Consider the following 21183-nt stretch of genomic DNA (forward strand, 5'->3'; position numbering starts at 1 on the left):
TATGCTATGGTTGTCAAGACTTGGTTGTGCATCAGAATCCTCCAAGGAGCTTGTTTAAAATACCAGTTTCTCTGGTTCTCACTGTACCACAGACTAAGTTATGTTTCACAAAGGTATTTTCCTAAGGCCAATCCATAGATTGTTGCCAGTTCTTACCAGTTTTTCTTAATCCATGGTAAGATGGAAAACTAGAGTATGTTTAAATGAAGGTAATTTTACTTAGTATAAAATACTTTGCTTCATTCTATTTTGAGGAACCTGAAATAGCTTATTTTCAATTACATGCCTTGGATAATAGATGGATAAGGATATTATATTATGTCTAGAATTTTATTTCTGAGGGTATTGATCTTTGACCTCCAAAAGCCACAGACATGTCTTATGGCTTATACAGATTCAGAAGATGTCAGTGTGACTAGCCAAGGAAGAGTAGAATTTATAATAGGCTTTGACAACTGAGATAGGATGTGAGGGCTGGGCTTAATATTGCCAACGTCAGAGCCTTGGAAGCAGCCGCTGAAGCAGTGTTGGGTGTAGAAGAGTGGAATTCAGCTTGATGGTAGACTGAATCAGACTATGTCTGCCATACCTTGAATACCAGTGAAAGTTAGATTTACATAGAATTAAGCAGTAGAACCACTGGAAGTTTTTTTTTTTTTTTTTTGAGTGAGGTACAGAAAGGCTTTTCATTTATTTAGGAACATTTATAGGACATCTATCATACACAAACTACTGGTTGCTATGGACTAAACTGCATAAAGCAATGTGACTGCACATAGGAAAGTTAGAAATTTGAAAGAGGGCGAGAAGTCTAGACTAGAGGAGAATGGCAATAGTTTAAAAAGTACTTATGGGAGGCAGGCTTGGTACATTGTTTTGTGAAGAAACCACAGCCAAAATGAGTCTCTAAGAATTGGAACACAGCTTAGAACAATATTATTGACAATTTTTAGACAAATTAGTATGTATAACTTAAAATTAGCAAACTCTCAGAATAATTAATCATTGTTTATACAAATACATTGTTGGATAAGTTTTCTTAGAGCTATTAGGAGAGGAAAACAGGAACGACTATAGTACCAAAAGATGTGCTGGGGATATAGCTGCATTGGTAGAGTGCTTGCCTTGCATAGAGGCCATCAGTTCAATCCTCTGAAAAAAGAGCTTTTATAATACTAAAAATTGGTGGTGACTTGGCTTCTAAATTTTGTCCATTTGAGCTTGGAGACTGAGTTCTTTAATCTGTATATGATTGACAAAGGTTTTCATGATATCTTGACCATTGTGTTCCTTGTCATTAATAGCTAGAAAAGCTCTTTACCTTAATAATTGTATTTTGTGTATGGTTTGATTGTTTTTTTCTGGTTGTGATGATGTTAGAATATGGCATGCATTCCATACTGCTTGTTGCTCATGGTGTAAAACTGCTATATGATATATGTTACTGAAAATACTTTAGTTATATCCCTTACATTTATTAGATTTTTGTTTGTTTTCCAAGGTAGGGTCTCACTCTAGCTCAGGCTGATCTGTAATTCAATATGTAGTCTCAGGGTGGCCTTGAACTCCTGGTGATCCTCCTACCTCTGCCTCCTGAGTGCTGGGATTAAAGGCGTGTGCCACCCTACCTGGCTTTATTAGATTTTTTTTTTAAATTTATTTATTTGAGAGTGATAGACACAGAGAGAAAGACAGATAGAGGGAGAGAGAGAGAATGGGCGCGCCAGGGCTTCCAGCCTCTGCAAACGAACTCCAGACGCATGCGCCCCCTTGTGCATCTGGCTAACGTGGGACCTGGGGAACCGAGCCTCGAACCGGGGTCCTTAGGCTTCACAGGCAAGCGCTTAACCGCTAAGCCATCTCTCCAGCCCTTTATTAGATTTTTTAAAAGGTTAGAATAGCTGTGTCTGTTGTAAAAGTTTCTCAGACTAGACTTAATAACATATAAATAAATAATAGCTAGTTACTCTTTAAAAGTGAGTGTGCTAATGTACTTTTAATTGTGTCATGTAAACAAAGAGCAAGCCACACCTGTTGATGTAAGCCTGTGACTCCAGCTGAGGCAGGAAGATCCTGAGTTCAAGGTCTGCCTGAGTTACAAAGTTAGTGCCAGGCCAGCCTGAATAAAGTAGTGAGACCCTGTGTCAAAATAAAAGATGCAAAGAAGTATGAGGATATATAGCTCGGTGGTAGGGTGCTTGCTTAGAATGTGTGAGGCCCTGAGTTCAGTCTCCAATAGCACAAGAAAAAATAAAAAACTGAAGGAGTAGCTGGCACTGGGGTATGATGACATATGCTCATGATCCCAGTACCTGGGAGGCAGGTGGAACGTGGAGGCTCTGTTGGGCTAAGCAGGAAGTGCTGTACAAACAGAAGAGGGACTGGGGAGCTTAGTGGATAAAGTGTTTTCCACACAGAGCTGAGTGTATATCCCCAGAACCCACATCAGTCTAGATGCTGTAACTTACATCTGCAATCTCAGTGCACCTACAGTGAGTTGGAAGATGGAGACAGGAGAATCCTCTGGAAGCTTTTGGGCCAGCTAGCCTGGAGAACGCAGAAGGTTGTCTTTGGTTACCACAGGTATACTGTGACACATGCAGGTGCACACACACCAAAAACATAAGACAAATTTAGGTTTTTTAATTAAAAAAGGAAAAGAAGGGAAGAGGGGGAGGCAGTATATGTCCTGCCCAGTTACATTCATGTGAAGATTTGTGTGTGTGTGTGTGTGTGTGTGTGTGTGTGTGTGGTTTTCTGAGGTAGGGTACCCCAGGCTGACCTGGAATTCACTCTGTAGGCTCAGGTGGTCTCAAACTCATGGCAATCCTCCTACCCCTACCTCCCAAGTGCTGGGATTAAAGGTGAGCTTTTTATTTGTTTATTTATTTATTTATTTGCAAACTCAGAAAGACAGAGAGAATGGTTGTGCCAGGGTCTCTTGCCACTGCACATGAACTCCAGATGCATGCACCACTGGCTTTATGTGATACTGGGCAATCCAGTCGTTAGGCTTTGCAGGCGAGAGCCTTACCTGCTGAGCCATCTCTCTAGCTTTTAAGTGTGGTGCTCTGTTATACTCAGAATGAAATGGAATGAAAACAAAAGAGTAATTAGAAATGGTGATTTAATATTGTCATGTTCATGTTGTAATCACTTGGAATAAATTTGTCTGAGTTAATGTTCTTATATTCTTCTTGCTTTTAATTTCAACTTTAGGGAACAAAGGAAGCAGTTTCAGGTACTTGTGGAGACCAAGTTTTATGAATGGTTGATTAATACAGGACATCGTCAACAGCTGGACAGCCTTGTACCCCCTGCAGCAGGCTCCGAACAAGCAGCAGGATAGGACTGCGTCATGTCACTGGTAGACATTGTAATGCAGACCACTTGAAGGGAGTTCTTTGGGGGGAAATCTTCCAAGTGCATAATATTACGTTCTACCACTCCCACCAGTATACAAACACTTATTTTACCAGTTTATTATGAGAAAACTAAATTACTTAAATGGAACCAATAGAAATTTGGGCAACTAGAATCACCAAGTTTTATCTCTTGCTATTTGCATGACACAAGTTGTACTGCCCAATATTACTATTTTCCCTATTAATAGCTATAACTTTTAATCCTCCTTTCTGACATATCTTTTTCCTTTCCCCCCCTCAAGCCAATTAATAAACTAGATGATCTTTGTTAATCACACTTGAGAGTTTTTAATAAATTATCAGAATTAATCTAAATGGACATTTTGTTACTGAATACTAGAAGAAAGTTGTGGATTAAATAAATAGATGAGAACATGGATACAAATAAATCTACTGGGAGTTATTTAATCCAAATATGTGATTTTTTTTTTTAGCATGAGTATGCGTGTATGGTGTGTGTGTGTGTATGTGTGCACGTGCATGTACATGTACAGGTATGTGCATGTAGAGGCCAGAGGTTGGAATAGGGTGTCTTCCTTGACTGCTTTCACTTACTGAGGCACTATTTCTCATTTGAACCGAGAACTTGCCAGTTCACGTAGCCTACTTAGCTAGCTTGCCCCAGAGATTCCCTGTGTCTACCTCATAAGCACTGGGAGTACATCCACCCAGCATTTGTGTGGTGTTGGGGATCAGAGTTCCAGTCCTAATGCTCATACAGCAAGCACTTTATCCATGGAGACATCTTCCCAGCCCCAGATACATGATATTTTATTTCTTTTAAATATTTTATTTACTTATATATATGAGAGAGAGGGAGGAGAAGAGAGAGAAAATGGACATGGCAGTACTTCTTGCCTCTGCAACTGAACTCCAGACACATGTAACACATTGAACACCTAGATTTACAGGGGTACTGAGAATTAAACCCAGTCCAGCAGGCTTTGCAAGCAAGCATCCTTAACCACTGAACAATCTCCCCAGCCCCTGATATTTTAAAATAGAAATTATTTGCTATTATAAAGTATTTTTAAAGACTAACAATAGAAAATAGATAAAGGTCATAAGTAGTTCACAGAAAGAATATTTACAGACAGGAATGTTCACTTCGTAATAAATGTCTCAGGTATGGTAGTACATGCCTATAATCTCAGCACTTGGGAGGCTGAGGCAGGAGGATTGATGAAGATTTTAGGTCAGCCTGGGCTATGGAGTAAGTTTGTTTCAAACCCTCTCCAGAATCCAAAAATAGTACTAATAATATGTGAAATATAACATACAGTTTGGCTATTCCTTGTGAAATATCTGAGACTGAAATGTTTCCTATTTCGTATTTTTAATGATTTTGCAATATTTATACAAATGGATCTGAAAACCAGAAACTCAAATGCTCCAAAGTCGGACACCGTTTGAGTCTTCACTTTTGTAGGAGGCAGTTTGATGAAATTTAAAATTGAAAATGTTCTTTGACTTACTAGTTTCACTTCTTGGAAGTTTAGAGATATATTTAATTTTTTATGTTTAAGTTGATAGATAAAAGTATGTATTTATCATGTGCAACATGGATTTGTTTTGTTTTGTTTTGACATAGAATCACTCTGTGAATGGCTAAATCAAGCTAACTTATATGTGGTACCTCATATAGTGGACTTTTTATTTATTTATTTATTTATTTATTTATTTATTTATTTATTTATTTATTTATTTTTCAAGGTAGGATCTAACTCCAGCCCAGGCTGATCTGGAATTCACTATGTAGTCTCAGGGTAGCCTTGAACTCACAGCAATCCTCTCCCTCAGCCTTCCAAATGCTGGGATTAAAGATGTGCACAACCACACCCAGCATGTAGTTGTCATTTTTATGGTGAGAACACTCAATATCTGCTCATCCTCAGCATTTCTCAAGATCACAGTCCTCTCCCACCCCCTTCCTTCCTCCTCCCTCTGCTGAATCTCTTCTTCCCTGGTCCCTGTTCTATTTTGCTGCTGTTGTTTTTCCCCTCCTGTTTTTCAGGTCTTGTGTAGATAGCTTCAGCCACTATGAAATCATGAGTACAATGGCCTTGGGGGTGTCTAATGAAGATACCTCAGTGCTGATCACCCCTCTGTCACTTCTCAGCACTTTAATGAATTTTGAGTTTCCTCATTGGTCAGGGCCATATGAAACAAGAAGCTGCTCTAACCAAAAGCGAGAGTAGCATTAATATAACTATTTAGAGGGCAGTTTGGTAGGCGTAATATAATTGTGTAGCCCAACAACAGGAGTAGTTTCCTTGTGCATCTGGCTTATGTGGGTCCTGAGGAATCAAGCCTCGAACCGGGGTCCTTAGGTTTCACAGGCAAGCACTTAACTGCTAAGCCATCTCTCCAGCCTCCCCCTCCATAGCTTTTGATAAGATTTTCCATACCAGGCATTAATTCCCCCACAAAATGTTTTTTTTTTTTTGTTTTTTTGTTTTTTTTTTGAGGTAGGGTCTCACTCTAGCCCAGGCTGACCTGGAACTCACTATGTAGTCTCAGGATGGCCTCGAACTCACAACGATCCTCCTACCTCTGCCTCCCAAGTGCTGGGATTAAAGGTGCATGCCACCTCTCCCGGCGCAAAGTGTGTTTTTTAAAAGATAACTGTTGCATCATAGCTTGAAGTAGCTATAGACTAGTCACAGCTAAATTCTATGTAGAATCCTTATGAATGACTCATCCATCTTATGGGATGCATCCTTAAAATAATGAAGCTGATCTATATGTATAGAAATGGAAGGATCTCTAAGCTCGGGGGCAAAGTTAAAGTGTGAATCTTGTGTGCCAGGCATAATAGCACACACCTGTAACCTTAGCACTTAGGAGGCTGAGGCAGGAGAATCTTCATGAGTTCAAGGATAGCCTAATCTTCACAGAGAAACCCTATCTCAAAATAAATAAAACACTACATTTTTTTAAAACAATTTTTTTTATTTATTTGTTTATTTATTTGAGAGCGACAGACACAGAGAGAAAGACAGATAAAGGGAGAGAGAGAGAATGGGCGCGCCAGGGCTTTCAGCCTCTGCAAACGAACTCCAGACACATGCGCCCCCTTGTGCATCTGGCTAACGTGGGACCTGGGGAACCAAGCCTTGAACTGGAGTCCTTAGGCTTCACAGGCAAGCGCTTAACCGCTAAGCCATCTCTCCAGCCCAAAACACTACATTTTTGAAAGAAGGTTAGGACTTTCACACTTAGGCTAATGGTATACCCAAAATATTTTGCAAATGATATTAAAAACATAAATAGAAATGAGACTAAATCTCTAAAGTTGGAGAAAGTTTATTATTTGTATGAGGTATAATTCATATAACATGAAACTCATCTTTTTAAAAATATATTTTATTTTTATTTATTTGACAGAGAGAAAGAGGGGGAGAAAGAGAGAGAGAGAGAATGGGTACATCAGGGCCTCCAGCTGCTGCAAACAAACTCCAGACACATGCACCACCGTGTGCATCTGGCTTACATGGGTCCTGGGGAATTGAACCTGGATCCTTTGGCTTTGCAAGCAAGCACCTTAACTGCTGAGTCATCCCTCCAGCCCGAAATTCATCTTTCTGTTTGAGTTTGGTTTTGTTTTCTGGTACTAGAGGTTGAACCTAGGGCGTTGCACGTGCTATGCAAATGCTCTACCACTGAGCTATATCCACAATCCTCTTTTTTTGTTGTTTTGTTTGTTTTTACCTGGAATTCACTCTGTATTCTCAAGGTGGCCTCAAATTCACAGCAATCCTCCTACTTCTGCCACCAGAGTGCTGGGATTAAAGGAATTCACCACCACGCCCGGCTGCACAATTCCCTTTTTACTTTGTTTAAATGTTTTTATTTATTTCCAGGCAAAGAGAGAGAGAGAGAGAGAGAGAGAGAGAATGAATGGGCATGGTAGGACCTCTAGCCACTGCAAATGAACTCCAGATGCATGTGCCAGTTTGTGCATCTAGCTTTACATGGGTACTGGGGAGTCGAACTTGGGTTGTTAAGCTTTGTGGACAAGTGCCTTAAACACTGAGCCATCTCTCCAGTCCTTCCTGTTTTGTTTGTTTTGGTTTTTTTCCAAGATTGGGTCTTGCTGTGGCCCAGACCGACCTGGAACTCACCATGTAGTCTCCTGGTGATCCTCCTACCTGTGCCTTGGGAGTGCTGGGATTAAAAGTGTGTGCCACCATGCCCAGCTATTGTTTTCTGCTTTTGAGACCAGGTCTCACTAAGTTGCTAAAGCTGGTCGTGAACTCACTGGGTAGCCCACACAGACCTTGAACTTAAAATCCTTCTGCTTTAGCCTGCAAAGTAGTGGGATTACAGGCCTGGAAACTAACCTTTCTAAAGTGAAGAATTCATTGGATGTACCCTCACAAGTGTGTACACTTGCCACCATTCAGAATATTTTCTTAACACTTAGCATAAATGGTAAACATTTCTTATTCCTCTGACCAGTTTTGTCTCCGCTTTCCTCTAGCCCCAGCAACATTTCATATAAGTAAAATTTAAATGGCCTTTCATATACATGAAATCAGTCTGATTTCTTTTAGCATAACATTTCCAGGTCCATGCACATTATCTATCATGTGTCAAGACTGTTCCTGTCTGTGGCAGGGTACCACTCCATTGTGAGGATCTTCTACTGTGGTTATCTGGTCACCAGCTGTCTTTAGGGTTCTGTTGAGCTGTTGTGAAGGACGCTGCTGCACACATTTGAGCATAAGTTCTTGGGTAGGCATATATTTGCATTTCACATATATACCCAGGAGTGGGGTAATGTAGGACATATATGCCTAACTTCTCAAGGAATTACAGCTTTCCAAATCTGTAAGAAATAAAAAAGGTGTTTGTTATTGTTTGTTTTATATATTATTCACATCTCTACAGTGTATACTCCTTTTAAAATAAAATTTGTTCTTGGGCCGGACATGGTGGTACACACCTTTAATCCCAGCACTTGGGAGGCAGAGGTAGGCAGATCACCGAGTTCGAGGCCACCTGAGATTACATAGTGAATTCCAGGTCAGCCTGAGCTAGAGTGAGACCCTACCTCAAAAAAAAAAAACAAAAAAAAAAAAACAAACTTGAGACAGAGGCTTGCTATGTGGCCAAGGCTGACCTTGAACCAATGGCAGGCATCCTGCCTCAGCAACCTGAATGTTAGGATTATAGATATATGTCACCATGCCTTGCTATTACTACTTTTAATAAAAAAGAGAAGGATGGGGCTGGAGAGATGGCTTAGCGGTTAAGCGCTTGCCTGTGAAGCCTAAGGACCCCGGTTCAAGGCTCGGTTCCCCAGGTCCCACGTTAGCCAGATGCACAAGGGGGCGCACGCGTCTGGAGTTCATTTGCAGAGGCTGGAAGCCCTGGCGCGCCCATTCTCTCTCTCCCTCTATCTGTCTTTCTCTCTGTGTCTGTCGCTCTCAAATAAATAAAAATTAAAAAAAAAAAAAAAAAAAAGAGAAGGATGTTTACAGGCTGAGGAGATGTCTCAGTGGGTAAAGCACTTATCATGCAAGCATGAGTACCTGAGTTCAGATATCTAAAACCCACATAAACAAGCCGGATATTAGCCAGGCATGGTGGTGCATGCCTTTAGTCCTAGCACTTGGGAAAAGAGAGGTAGGGGGATTGCCATGAGTTCAAGACCACCCCTGAGACTAATTCCAGGTCAGCCTGAGCTAGAGTCAAATCCTATCTTGAAAACCAAAATAAATAAATATATAAAAGAAGAAAAAAAGGTTGGATATTGTAGAGTGAGCATCTATAATATGTAATCCCAGCCCACCTACAGTAAGAAGAGAGGAAGAGGCAGGAGAATCCCCAGAACCCCACAGGCCAGTTAGCCTGGTGAACATAACAGGGAAACAACAAGAGGCCTGTCCTTAGACAAGGTGGAAAGCAAGGACCAACACCTGAAGCTGTGCTCTGATGGCTCCACGTGCACCATGGCACACGTGCACACCTACACCCGCACACGTAAATGTGTACAAAGGCATTCGAGTGGAGAATTGGATATTTGGTGGAGGGTTATACAGAGAAAGAGCTATAAGAGGATAACTTAACAATAGTTTAAGTTAACCTATAGTGTGCTAATTTTAAGTGCAAATAGTTTTTTCTTATTTGCATGAACCCAATAGAGAAGTAAGTTATTAATAATAACTTTGCTTTGATCTACAGGGCTGTGAACACATGAAGGTGAATGGAAGGTGGTGCCTGTATTCAAGCTGTATTGTGAAGGCACTCTCACTGCTCAAGAGACTTTGGGACCTTTTTGCTTGATTCCCATTCCAAATTCATTTATTACTATTTAGGTTAGATTTTAGCTAAACTTCTGACTTTCCTGTAACCGTCAGAAGATTCATGTTTGTCATACCAAAATGAAAAGCTTGGGAAAGCAATCCTCTTATATATATGTTAATATTTAAGTGGTGGAGTATAGATTTACAAGTTTACTTCATGTATTAATTTGTACAGTGAAAGGGTTCCATCCTTTCTAGAGCTAAACAGAACTATAGTTCTTTGTATTTAAAAATAAATTGCTACTCCTTTTTAAAGTAGTTGAAAATAATGTATATTGGTATATAAATATAGCATAGTTTTGTACAGTATTTTAGTTCTTAAAGTATGAAACTTAATGAAATTGTACAAAAGTCGTATTTTTCATTTTCTGCTTCAATTTTCCAATAAAAAAACGTTAAAAAGTAATTTTCTCCTTGTTACATAAGTTTTGATTTTTAAAAAGGTTTCAAAGCAGTGGCTTATGCTTTAATCTCAGTTCTTGGGAGACTGAGAAATGAGAATTGCTGTGAGCTAAAGGCCAGCCTGGGCTATGGAGTGAGTTCAAAGTCAGTTGGAGCTAGGGTAAGACCCTGTCTCAAAAAGGAAAAGAAAATGTTTTTGCGCTGAACTTTTAAAATATACAGGATATCATTAGTAATGTGCTTGAAGGAAATAGATCACAGGTGTCAGTGCTCAGAAAGGATGTTAATTTGTTACTGAACCGAATTTATTAGAGTTGTGACTGTTAGAAACTGCACGAAGGGGTGGAGAGATGGCTTAGCGGTTAAGCGCTTGCCTGTGAAGCCTAAGGACCCCGGTTCGAGGCTCGGTTTCCCAGGTCCCATGTTAGCCAGATGCACAAGGGGGCGCACACGTCTGGAGTTCGTTTGCAGTGGCTGGAAGCCCTGGCGCGCCCATTCTCTCTCTCTCCCTCTATCTGTCTTTCTCTCTGTGTCTGTCGCTCTCAAATAAATAAATAAATAATTTTTTTTTTTTTAAAAAAAGATGCTTTAAAAAAAAAAGAAACTGCACGAAGCACAACTCTAGGACATTCTATCTGAAGAAAAGTTAATAGATGATAGATTGGATTTTGAAATATTCTATATTTTGTGTGAACCTTTTTGTTTGTTTGTTTGGTTTTCAAGGTAGGGTCTCACTGTGGTCCAGGCTGCCCTGGAATTCACTATGTAGTCTCAGGGTGGCCTCAAATTCTCAGCAATCCTCCTACCTCTGCCTCCCAAGTGCTGGGATTAAAGGTGTGTGCCACCATGCCCAGATCTGTGTGAATTTTTTATGGTTAAATAAAAGTGAATGGTACTTAATGTGTCATCACTGGTATGTATTGAATGTCACTGATATTAATCCTTCCTCAAGGACATGGTTGATGTTATTTGTAACATTGAATCAAGTGAAGTTTATATATGATTAGGAAAGCCCTACTTAAGATAAAGGCCAGGGCCCAGGTGAAACCACAGAGGACTTGGTGAGATGAGCAAGAGCGCTGCTTCAACAGCAAGCCTGTCAAGTAGTGCTAAGGTGATGGAGACGGATGCTGAGGATGAACACACCAAAGCAGAAATCCAGAACCTGCTGAGAGCACAGCACGAAAGGGGACTTACAGCTCACCCACCACGGCGGCACGGGGGATTTTGCAGAAGAGGGGCCAGAAAGATTGTAAGAGTCAGAGTGGAAAGGAATGTCCAGAGGCACTGTCCCCTAACTACAACGACTAATGCTCTCCCATCTCCCAACCTGCAACCTCAGGGGGATAGTGGCAACCCACTGAAGGGGGACCCCAGTGGAATGGGGGCAGGGTGGAGGGAAGTGATGATACTAACACATGATCTGTCCATACAAGTTTCTACTTAATAAAAAGTAAAAGGAAGAAAAATAAATGATAAAGTCACATGATTTCAAATTAATGAATCAGATAATTGGCATACTAGATACTTAGTTAATGATTTTAATTTTAAAAAGAGGCTTCTCTTTCATTTCTAAAGCAAAAAAATTAGCACTCTGAATTTTGTTAATTCTAATTGAAGTTTTCATCATTTTTACTTTTAAGATGCAGTTTAGCAGGCAGAGCATCACCAGGTAAAGGCCCTCTGGAATCACAGAAGTGGGTTTTGTCAGCAGTCAAGTAGTTTCTTCAAAGTTGGTTGATTCAGAAAGCAAACTACAGGACTTACTACTTACTTCTCAGTGTTCTTCAGTACATTTGCTATTTTCTGAACTGACCATCGGACATCTTTTTTTTTTTAAGTACAGAAAAAAAATTATTGGAGATCTCTTGAATACATTTTGTAGTGTAGCTCTTATTTCCAAAGTACACTGAAGGAGGCTGGAGGAGGGGTCTTTGTCACCCAGAGGCAGATGACTGAGCAGGGGTCAATCTAGAGCTCATCCCTGCTATTGTGTAGGGCTGAGGGGCACTGACCACTTCCAAGGTTGCTCAGCTCAGCTATCTGATCTCTTCCCAGATGGAGTCTGGGAGAAAGTCTGTTGCTTAGAGATCATGATTGGCAAGCAGAGGACTGTTTTAGACAATGGTTAACAGGCAAAGACTCAAGAGGGGCAGTGGATGAGATGATCATATCGATACTTGGCATAGTCCCTCTCCCTCCTCAGTATTGGCCCTGGAGGTAAATCTGGTTCAGCAGGTTTTGAATGTGTCCTACTCCAAAGACTTACAAGACCAGTTGTTCTCCAGGGAACTTTCTTTGCAGCAGCAGAAGCATGCACAGGGGACAGACATCACCCCCCCCCCCCCAAGAGCCCATTCTGGCCCTCGGTGGTCATCCTTGTAGGTGAGAAGTGTTAAGTACAGTTTACTAACAAGCAGGTGAGAGCCACCTGCTCTGCTGAGTAACAGCTTCTGCCAAGGAGGAACCAGGAGGAACAGGGCAGACTGGCTCTCTTGGCCAGGCCAGAGGTCCAGCTGGGAGAGGACAGATGGCAAGGCACTTGACTTACTCAAGCAACAGTACCTGAAGGGTTAAGTCAACCAGAAACCCAGCTTTGGTTTCTCAACAGGGAACAAATCCAGATAGTAAACCCATGGCAGTGTACAGACCTGAGACTAAGTGGAGGGACAGCGCCACAGACCAGCTGAGGCTTGGGACCAAGTAATCCACTAGCAGGGCCACTACGTGTCTCACAACTCTGAGGAGTCATTACTTTTAACAAACCCAAGACTTCTTTGGCTGCCACAAGAGACATCGGACATCTTGTGGATATTGCACTTATAAAAATCTTTGATGAATAGCTTGCTTAGAGAAAGATGAGGAAGTTGACTTTTGAGAAGATTGTAATTGGCAAGGAAAAGGGAAATGGAGAAAAGCTGTTTTTTTTTGTTTCTTTGCGTTTATATAAGGTATTATTAGCAAAGTCAGAGGTGTATTAAGAGCCGAAAAACGTTTCCTAAACAGGTCACAGTATGAGCCGAGAAAGTTCGCCTAGTAGGCAGCAAGTTCTGGAATCCCATGGTAGCTTTCTGTCTCTACACACTCATATACCCTTTTTGTTGTTTCAACTCTTCCAGTTTGTTTCTGGAAAAAAAATTCAAACCAAAAGCATATTTATTAAAATAGTCATGGAGCTGACCATGGTTGCATAGCCTATAATCCCTATACTTGTGAGGCAGGAGGCTTGCCATGACTGTGACTCCAGCCTGAACTGCCTAGTGAGTCCCAGGCCAGCCAGAGCTACTACATTACATAGTAAAACCCTGTCCCCCAAAATGAGGTCACTGTGCCCCCAATGTCTTTTATGTAGATTCACCACTTGTTAACATTTTGCCATATTACTCTCCCACTGTACTATGTTTTTTAACAGCTTAAGAGCAACTTGCAGACATCCTGGATCTTTTCTAAATACATTAGCATGCATTTCCCAAAAACAAAGGCATTCTCTTATGCAAACACTTGATGATCAAATTCAAGAAATTTAAACATTGGTATAATAATATTGTCTATTAAAATGTTTCATTGTTCTTTGTAGTGACTCACACCCCACAACACACAGACAGAGCATTCGGAAACTTCAGTTGTTATGTAAGCTTGTTTCCTTCAGAGCACACCACCTCTGCCTAGATATAGAGGGTAATCTTTTGGCTTACCTTCTGCAAAGTTCTTGAAGAAGAAGAGAAAGGACATTGGGAATTTCCAAGAGGTCATTGGCTGGAAAAAGAAATTGCATAGAAAGAGACTTTTTTTGTTTTTAATTTTTGAAACTTTGCCTGGGTTTTTGGAGGCTTGACTCAGCAAAGTCTCTAATGCAGCAGGGCTTGGTGAGCATTAAAGAGGGTACTGAAGCCTTCCTTTATTTCATAATCCCGATTGTTTTTCTAGAAACCATCAATAGACTCCAAATGACTGACTCAAATTTTGGATCCTATTCTCATGACTAAGCAAATGTTTGATTTAAAACCACCCCAGTATAAATGTCCCTGTGCCTCCAACTCCCCATAGCTATTCCTAGACTTCTTTCAGCACTGGGGAAAAATCAACCTTCGCACTTAAAATGTCTAAAACTGGAACCAAGGTAAGTAAATGGTCATGTAGCTTTTAGCATGGAGGGAAGCTATGCTTTGCCTAGAGGTGAGTATGACAGTACTTAAAATACTTGCATTTGGAGAGAAAATTAAGAAATGTTTATTATTTTCTAGTCTAACAGAATTATCAACACTTTACTAAGGTTTATTTTGGCACTGTGTTGAATGCAACAAACAATCCATAAATATCATCATGATTTTTTTAATTAAAATTTTTATTAACATTTTCCATGATTATAAAATATATCCCATGGTTGATTTTTGCCTTTCAGTACCTACTGTGACTCCCCAGAAGAATAGGCCATGGTGATGAGAATTATTTGTTACAGAAAACTTCTAATTGTAAAAAAAAAAAAAATGTTTTTTTTTTATAAGGTAGGGTCTCACGTTAGCCCAGGCTGACCTGGAATTCACTATGTAGTCACAGGGTGACCTCAACCTCACAGCGATCTACATACCTATGCCTCCTGAGTGATTACAGGTGTGTACCACTATAATTTAGCCTCAATCATTATTCTTCCAAGAAGCCAGTGGATAGGTCAGGCCAGCAGACTAAGTCCTATACTTCTCCATCATTCAAGCAGTCATTCTCACTCCTCAAACAGACATTAGGAAAACTGCCTCTGAAATGTTCAACTCTCAATTGCTTGTTTGGAAGTTGTTTTCTTAGGCAAGACTTTGGGAAATAAGTTCACTTGTTAACTTTCCCCTAACCAGCAGATCTAAAGCCAAAGTCATTGTCTAGTGCCTGGTCTTACCCCCCAGCTCTTTCCTTTGAAAAATTTCAGACTTACTGAATCTCAAAAGTATAAGAAAGAAATGTTCAATGAATACTTAAGTACCCTTCACTCATTTTGCTATATTTGATGTCTCATTAAACCATTAGGAAAGGTACTGATTCATCATGCCATTGCCATCCTTACAATCATAAATACAATACCTATATTCAGTCCATTTGAGATTTTTCCAGCGTGTCCTGAGAATTATGCGTAATTTAGGACACCAGGACCATCACTTCATTTTATCATTTTCCTTGGGCTTTTTTTTTTTTTCCTTTTAAATATAAAACAACTTCTCTACCTGTTTGTTGTGTTCCTCAAAGCCCAGGCCAGGCATTTTGTAGAAAGCCTTGCATCTCCATTTTTGTGATAGTTTCCTTACATTTAAATTCAGAGGGTACATCTTTGATTAGAAAGTTCCACACGCAGTACTGTATGCTTCCTTGTGCATCATAACAGGAAGTCCTGGTTAGCTTGTCCCATAATTGGTTAGTGTCTGCTTTTGTCCCCATTTTAACAACTCGAACTAAGAAATACCTGGCAGTGTTTGGAGGAGGGCAAAGAAGATGGATTTTTACAGGTCCTCCTAAAGAATTTGAATGCTTTAATTGAAGGAAATTATGTAAAGGTCTTATAAGTTATGTCTTACCCCAGATCATTGCTTCTACCTCTCCTACTATCTTGCTACCAATTGAATCAGAAGAGTTATTTGCTTGGCAAAAGGAACAGATTCTAATCATGATTTTGTTATTCAGATAATCAAGGCATTTTTTTCCTTCTGCTACATTAGATTGGTAAGCCAATTTTCAAAAACAGAAAATAAATATGAAATGATAGGAATTTTGTAGTAATTTACTAGTAAAGCCTTCTGTATCTTAGCTTTCTCTACATTTTTTTTTTTTTTTTTTGGTCCAAGGGTCAAAGTCTTTCTGTGGCAGTAGAGTAGATAGATTTCATGTTTCTTTTTCAAATAGAAATTGCATCTAGTTGGGGGTGGCATCCTCTGGCTCTGATTTAGGACTCTCACTGAAGGGAAAGAGAATGGTGAACACTTTGGCTCAACCTTGCATTGGCTGACTGGTCTGTTTGGAAAGTGAACAGTGTGGTGACCTTCTAGAACATCATGCATATTCCTGCTTCTCTGATACTGAGGCAAATGTGGAGAGGGCAGTAAATGTTAGAAACAGTGAAGTGAAACACCCAAACCACATTCCCCATAACATGAAAAGCATTATTTTTTTATAAGTACTTGGTCTGAGTCTAAAAGTCAGTTGAGCGTATGAATTAAGACATTAAGAATCGACCCATTGTTAGCGCAGTGACTTGATTTTCCTAAAGATCTCTCGGTAGGTCATAGCAAAAACCCTATCTGGCTCAACACCAGTTCTGTGTGGTGTGTGAGAGGAAGCAGTGATGTGGAGCTGCTACTGTGCAGGTAGGAAGGTAGGAAAAGAAGCATCGCTAACAGGAGGTTTGCACCACAGCCCACTGGCATGCTGCTACCGTCTTTCAGCCAGCTAGTGACCTTTGGGAAGGAAGTCACTTCATCTGAAATGATTAGTAGAGGTTTATTGGCAATTTTGAGTAACTGTGCTTTGCTGATTCCATCGGACCTTGAGAACATCCCTCTGCTGGAGATACTGTTTATCTTGTTTTACAAATGAGAACTTTATCCAGGGTCATCTGGCTAGTAAATAGCAGTTCTGAAATTGTTTTCTTCATCTATAAACAGTTACCATGTGTCTAAATCTGCTATGCTAAAAGGGGAAAGGGCAGAAAAACAAGTTTTTAAATTTTTTATTTATTAGAGCACACACAAGGAGAAAGAGAGAGAATATGGGTCTGCCAAAGACTCTAGCCACTGCAAATGAACATATGCTCCTCCATGTGCATCTGGCTTATGTGGGTACTGGGGAATTGAACCTGGGTTCTTAGGCTTTGCAAGCAAGCACCTTAACTGCTAAGTCATCTCTCCAGACCATGGCTTTTTTGTTTGTTTGTTTGTTTTCTTTTCTTTTGGCTTCTTTGAGGTAGTGTCTCACTCTAGTCCAAGCTGACCTGGAACTCACTCTGTAGTCCCAGGCTGGCCTCGAACTCACAGCGATCTTCCTACCTCTGCCTCACAAGTGCTGGGATTAAAGATGTGCACCACCATACCCAGCCAGGAAAAAAAAAAAAAAAGAGAAGGCTAAATTAAGTAGATGCTTTTTTCTAGTAGGTAGGGAAGAGAAAGATAAATTCTTATCGAACAGGAAATAAGGATAAGAGAAATGGGAGGGGTAAGGAACCAGGAAGGTTCAAGGTGAAGGAAGTAACTAGTGTGCTTGGTATAGAAAGAATCACCAAGGATGACTGACCACGGGCTTGGATGCTTTGCATACATTTACTTCTTCTCTCATTTTTGTGTCTAATTTGTGGCCAAATCCTTTTGATTGTTCTCCCATTTCACTTGGTTCTTGTCATCTCTCACTGGCTCAGAGCCATTTATTTCCAGCACAAACCACTAAGGTATAGCTCCCCTAGCATGGTTTACTTGCCCTATAAGGGTCTATATTCCTTTTCTCCTTTATTTTAAACAGGCTCGTCCCTTTTCCTTTGCTTGTGGAAAACACTTTGCCTTCAGCACTTACTCAAAATCCAAGACTACCTGCCTCTCTTACTGCTTTCATCTAAAATAACGAGTGTTCTGCTAGGTCAATAAAGCCAACCGGCCACAAGGTGGCGACATAATGCCAAGAAACCCTCCACTTCCAGCAGGACTGCTGGTTTCCTTTATAACCTAGTATGGATTTTAGATTGTGGCATTACTGAGCAAGAAGGGAAAAAGAAAGAAAGAAACCTCGTCAACATGTGGTATTCACAGTGGTTTTCAGAAGTAATTTCATAAGCCTCTGGGGTTTCTAGTAGCTTTGCAGCCAGGACTTCAGGCTGAGTCACTGTTTAACAAGGGAGCATGTGAAGCCCGGAGCGGCCCCTAAACTAAGGTAGTGGGATTAATTATGCAGGGGTAGCTCTAGAACATGGGCTTATTTCTGGTTTTCCAGAGCAACATTTACCAGGTGTCAGCAAAAACTTGATAAGAGTTTGAAGCAAAGGAAGAACATCCTTGTCATCTTATTTTACAGTTATCCTGTTGTCAGTAAACTAACACAAAACAGAATATCTTTTTGTGTGTGTGCCCTCTGTACCATCTAAGATAAGTTGTCTAAATTTGTCTAAGTTTCTTTCCTCTGTCTGTCTTCTATACTAGCATGAGAGTTTTTGCATGTGAATTTATTCATCAGACATTTATTGAGGATTTGTCAGCTGTTGCTGGGCACATGGGAATCTGTAGCTCAAGGCCCGGTCCTTGCCTTTAGAAGACTCTCTTAGGAGCCTGGTGGGAAGGATAGACACATACCTGGGTACTTACAGTGTAATGCAGTATAGAGGAAAGCATAAAGAGAAGGAGCGTTGTGGTCTGGAACTAGTGGTCTGCGCTGGAACGTTCCTCGGTTCTGCTCCATTTTAAGACGGTGCTTGTTCCTCTTGCTGACAACTAAAGCTGCCACAAACCAAATGCTATGAGGTGAAGTAGGACTATGTTTGTTCAATATGGAAAAGAAAGGGATTTCACTTTCTTTTTCTTTCTTCCTTTTTCTTTTTAGTAGTCCCTCGCTGGCCTCGAACTCACAGCAATCCTCCTACCTCTGCCTCCTGAGTGCTGGGACTAAAGGTGTGCACCACAACGGACAGCAAGAGACAAGGACGAGGACAATGTGCTTTTAACTTCTTTTTAAAATTATGAATTATAAGGTTTATTGTAGGGGGAAATAAGGTGCAGGGAGGAGGCTAGCTGAAAGACTCCTAGCCAGGCTCGAAAGGAAGAGTATAGACAGAGAGAATCTGCATTCCCCGAAATCTCCAGGAGTATGGGGCTCTGGAGGAGGCATAGCTCCACCCATGGAAGGCACAGCACGAGAACCAGAAGATCTTCACATAAAAGACCAGAGAGGAGTAAGAAATAGTGAAGGACTCAAAGAATGGAGGAAAATCATACGCATAACCAAGCGAGAAAGCACCCCAAAGTAAGACACACGTAGGAGGCAAGCAGAAAAGCACCCAGGCAGGAAAAAGTGGCCCAGCTAGGAAGCGGGGGAGAAAGACTTCTACACCGGTGTACAGGCCAAGCCACAGGAAGAAGAGCGTGCTTTTTTCTTTTTTTCTTTTTTTAAATTTATTTGAGAGCGACAGACACAGAGAGATAGAGGGAGAGAGAGAGAATGGGTGCGCCAGGGCTTCCAGCCTCTGCAAACGAACTCCAGATGTGTGCGCCCCCTTGTGCATCTGGCTAACGTGGGACCTGGGGAACCGAGCCTCGAACCGGGGTCCTTAGGCTTCACAGGCAAGCGCTTAACCGCTAAGCCATCTCTCCAGCCCGAGCGTGCTTTTAATTTCTCTCTGAATAAAGCCACCCAACTCAGGTCTTGTGTTTGCTCTGTACCTTAGATTAGTTTCTATGAAGACAGAAATTTTCAAGGCCGCCACTATGACTGTGATGGAGACTGTGCAGACTTCCATTCATACCTGAGCCGCTGCAACTCCATCAGAGTGGAAGGAGGGACCTGGGCTGTGTACGAAAGGCCCAACTTTGCTGGGCACATGTATATCTTAGCTCAGGGAGAGTACCCTGAGTACCAGCGTTGGATGGGCCTCAACGACCGCCTGGGCTCCTGCAGAGCCGTTCATCTGGTGAGTTGTGCTCGCTGCATGCTTTCTCCCCATCTCACCACCTCCTCCCCGCTTTTTTTTTTCTTTCTTAAATCTTTCCACTTCTTCATAGGTAGCTGGTTTATGCCAGCTATTGAAGTTGAAATAAAATCTTGGGCCACCTCCTCATTAGTCGGAATACTAATTATGTCTCTGACTTTTTTTCTACTTCTTGACTATTTAGACAAGTTGATTGTCTTACTATAAGTCAGCTGTTTCAGTCAGTTAGTGGAGATGGCAATTTTTTTTTCAGATGTTAAGTAAAGACCTTTAATTTCTTCATGGTATAGTTGTATTATTTCTTCCACAATAGTCAGATGTGCAAGAAATTTCACAAGAACAATGTCAACAAGCTCTTAAGAGGGCAGCAAATTCTTCACGAGTCAACAGGCTTTTGAATCCACAAAGAGACAAAAGTAACATAAGGTTAAAAAATGTTAGAGAGAGCCGGGCGTGGTGGCGCACGCCTTTAATCCCAGCACTTGGGAGGCAGAGGTAGGAGGATCGCCGTGAGTTCGAGGCCACCCTGAGACTACATAGTGAATTCCAGGTCAGCCTGGGCTAGAGTGAGACCCTACCTCAAAAAAAAAAAAAAAATGTTAGAGAGGAAATTGCAGAAATTTTAATGACCTTCCTTTCAAGGTGACAGGATCAATCCTGCTATTTTTTTTTCCTCCGTGTTCTTGAACTTCCAGTAACTTCTACAATATTGTCTATTATTTCCTTCTGTATTTTTTTCAGTCTAGTGGAGGCCAGTACAAGATCCAGATCTTTGAGAAAGGGGACTTTAATGGTCAGATGTTTGAAACCACGGAAGATTGCCCTTCCACCATGGAGCAATTCCACATGCGAGAGGTTCACTCCTGTAAGGTGTTGGAAGGTGTCTGGATTTTCTATGAGCTACCCAACTACCGTGGCAGACAGTATCTCCTGGACAAGAAGGAGTACCGGAAGCCCATTGATTGGGGTGCAGCTTCCCCCGCTATCCAGTCTTTCCGCCGCATTGTGGAGTGATGGCATGAATGGGGCCATAGATTTCTTTCTGAGGGCTGAGTGCTGCCTGTGGTCCAAATAGACATCATAAATAAAAGAATTGGAATGCATCCCACTGCTGACTATCATGCCTCTCCTTAAATACCTTTAAACCAGCAAAATAGGGCCCACCACAGTGGGCAGCTATGTATAGCAACTCATCCATTAGATTACCAATCTAGGTCTTTGTGCCAAACTAAATGAGGCTACATTGAAAGGTTAGAAAATTATCCCTGTATGTAGTGGCTCTGTTTGTTTGTGGTTTGCATTGATTCAACAAGCACAATAATAGCTGCCACATATTATCCCATTTTTTTCTTCACAATCCACCCTTTGAGAGGTGACTTAGCTTCAT

General features: G+C 41.0%; 2 protein-coding genes across 9 annotated transcripts in view; both read left to right on the forward strand.

Moving 5' to 3' along the window:
* The window catches only part of Tbccd1 (TBCC domain containing 1), a 37083-nt gene extending 27132 nt beyond the window's left edge, over positions 1-9951 (forward strand). For 5 of the 8 annotated variants that reach the window (XM_045150708.1, XM_045150702.1, XM_045150704.1 and 2 more), the window contains one exon: positions 3220-3839. In XM_045150708.1, coding sequence (XP_045006643.1) covers positions 3220-3349 — 130 coding nt within the window. In that variant the 3' untranslated portion in view covers positions 3350-3839. Of the gene's footprint in view, positions 1-3219; positions 3840-9614 lie in introns of those variants that run through there. The other 3 variants (XM_045150703.1, XM_004654300.3, XM_045150709.1) reach the window with 3 other exon arrangements.
* A 4286-nt stretch (positions 9952-14237) lies between these two features.
* Positions 14238-20810, forward strand: Crygs (crystallin gamma S). The gene is made up of 3 exons (XM_004654301.3): positions 14238-14258; positions 19536-19778; positions 20538-20810. The coding sequence occupies exons 1-3, from the start codon at positions 14238-14240 to the stop codon at positions 20808-20810; spliced, it is 537 nt and encodes a 178-aa protein (XP_004654358.1).
* The last annotated feature ends 373 nt before the right edge of the window (positions 20811-21183 follow it).

Source organism: Jaculus jaculus, chromosome 5, assembly GCF_020740685.1.
Source record: "Jaculus jaculus isolate mJacJac1 chromosome 5, mJacJac1.mat.Y.cur, whole genome shotgun sequence".
NCBI lineage: Eukaryota > Metazoa > Chordata > Mammalia > Rodentia > Dipodidae > Jaculus > Jaculus jaculus.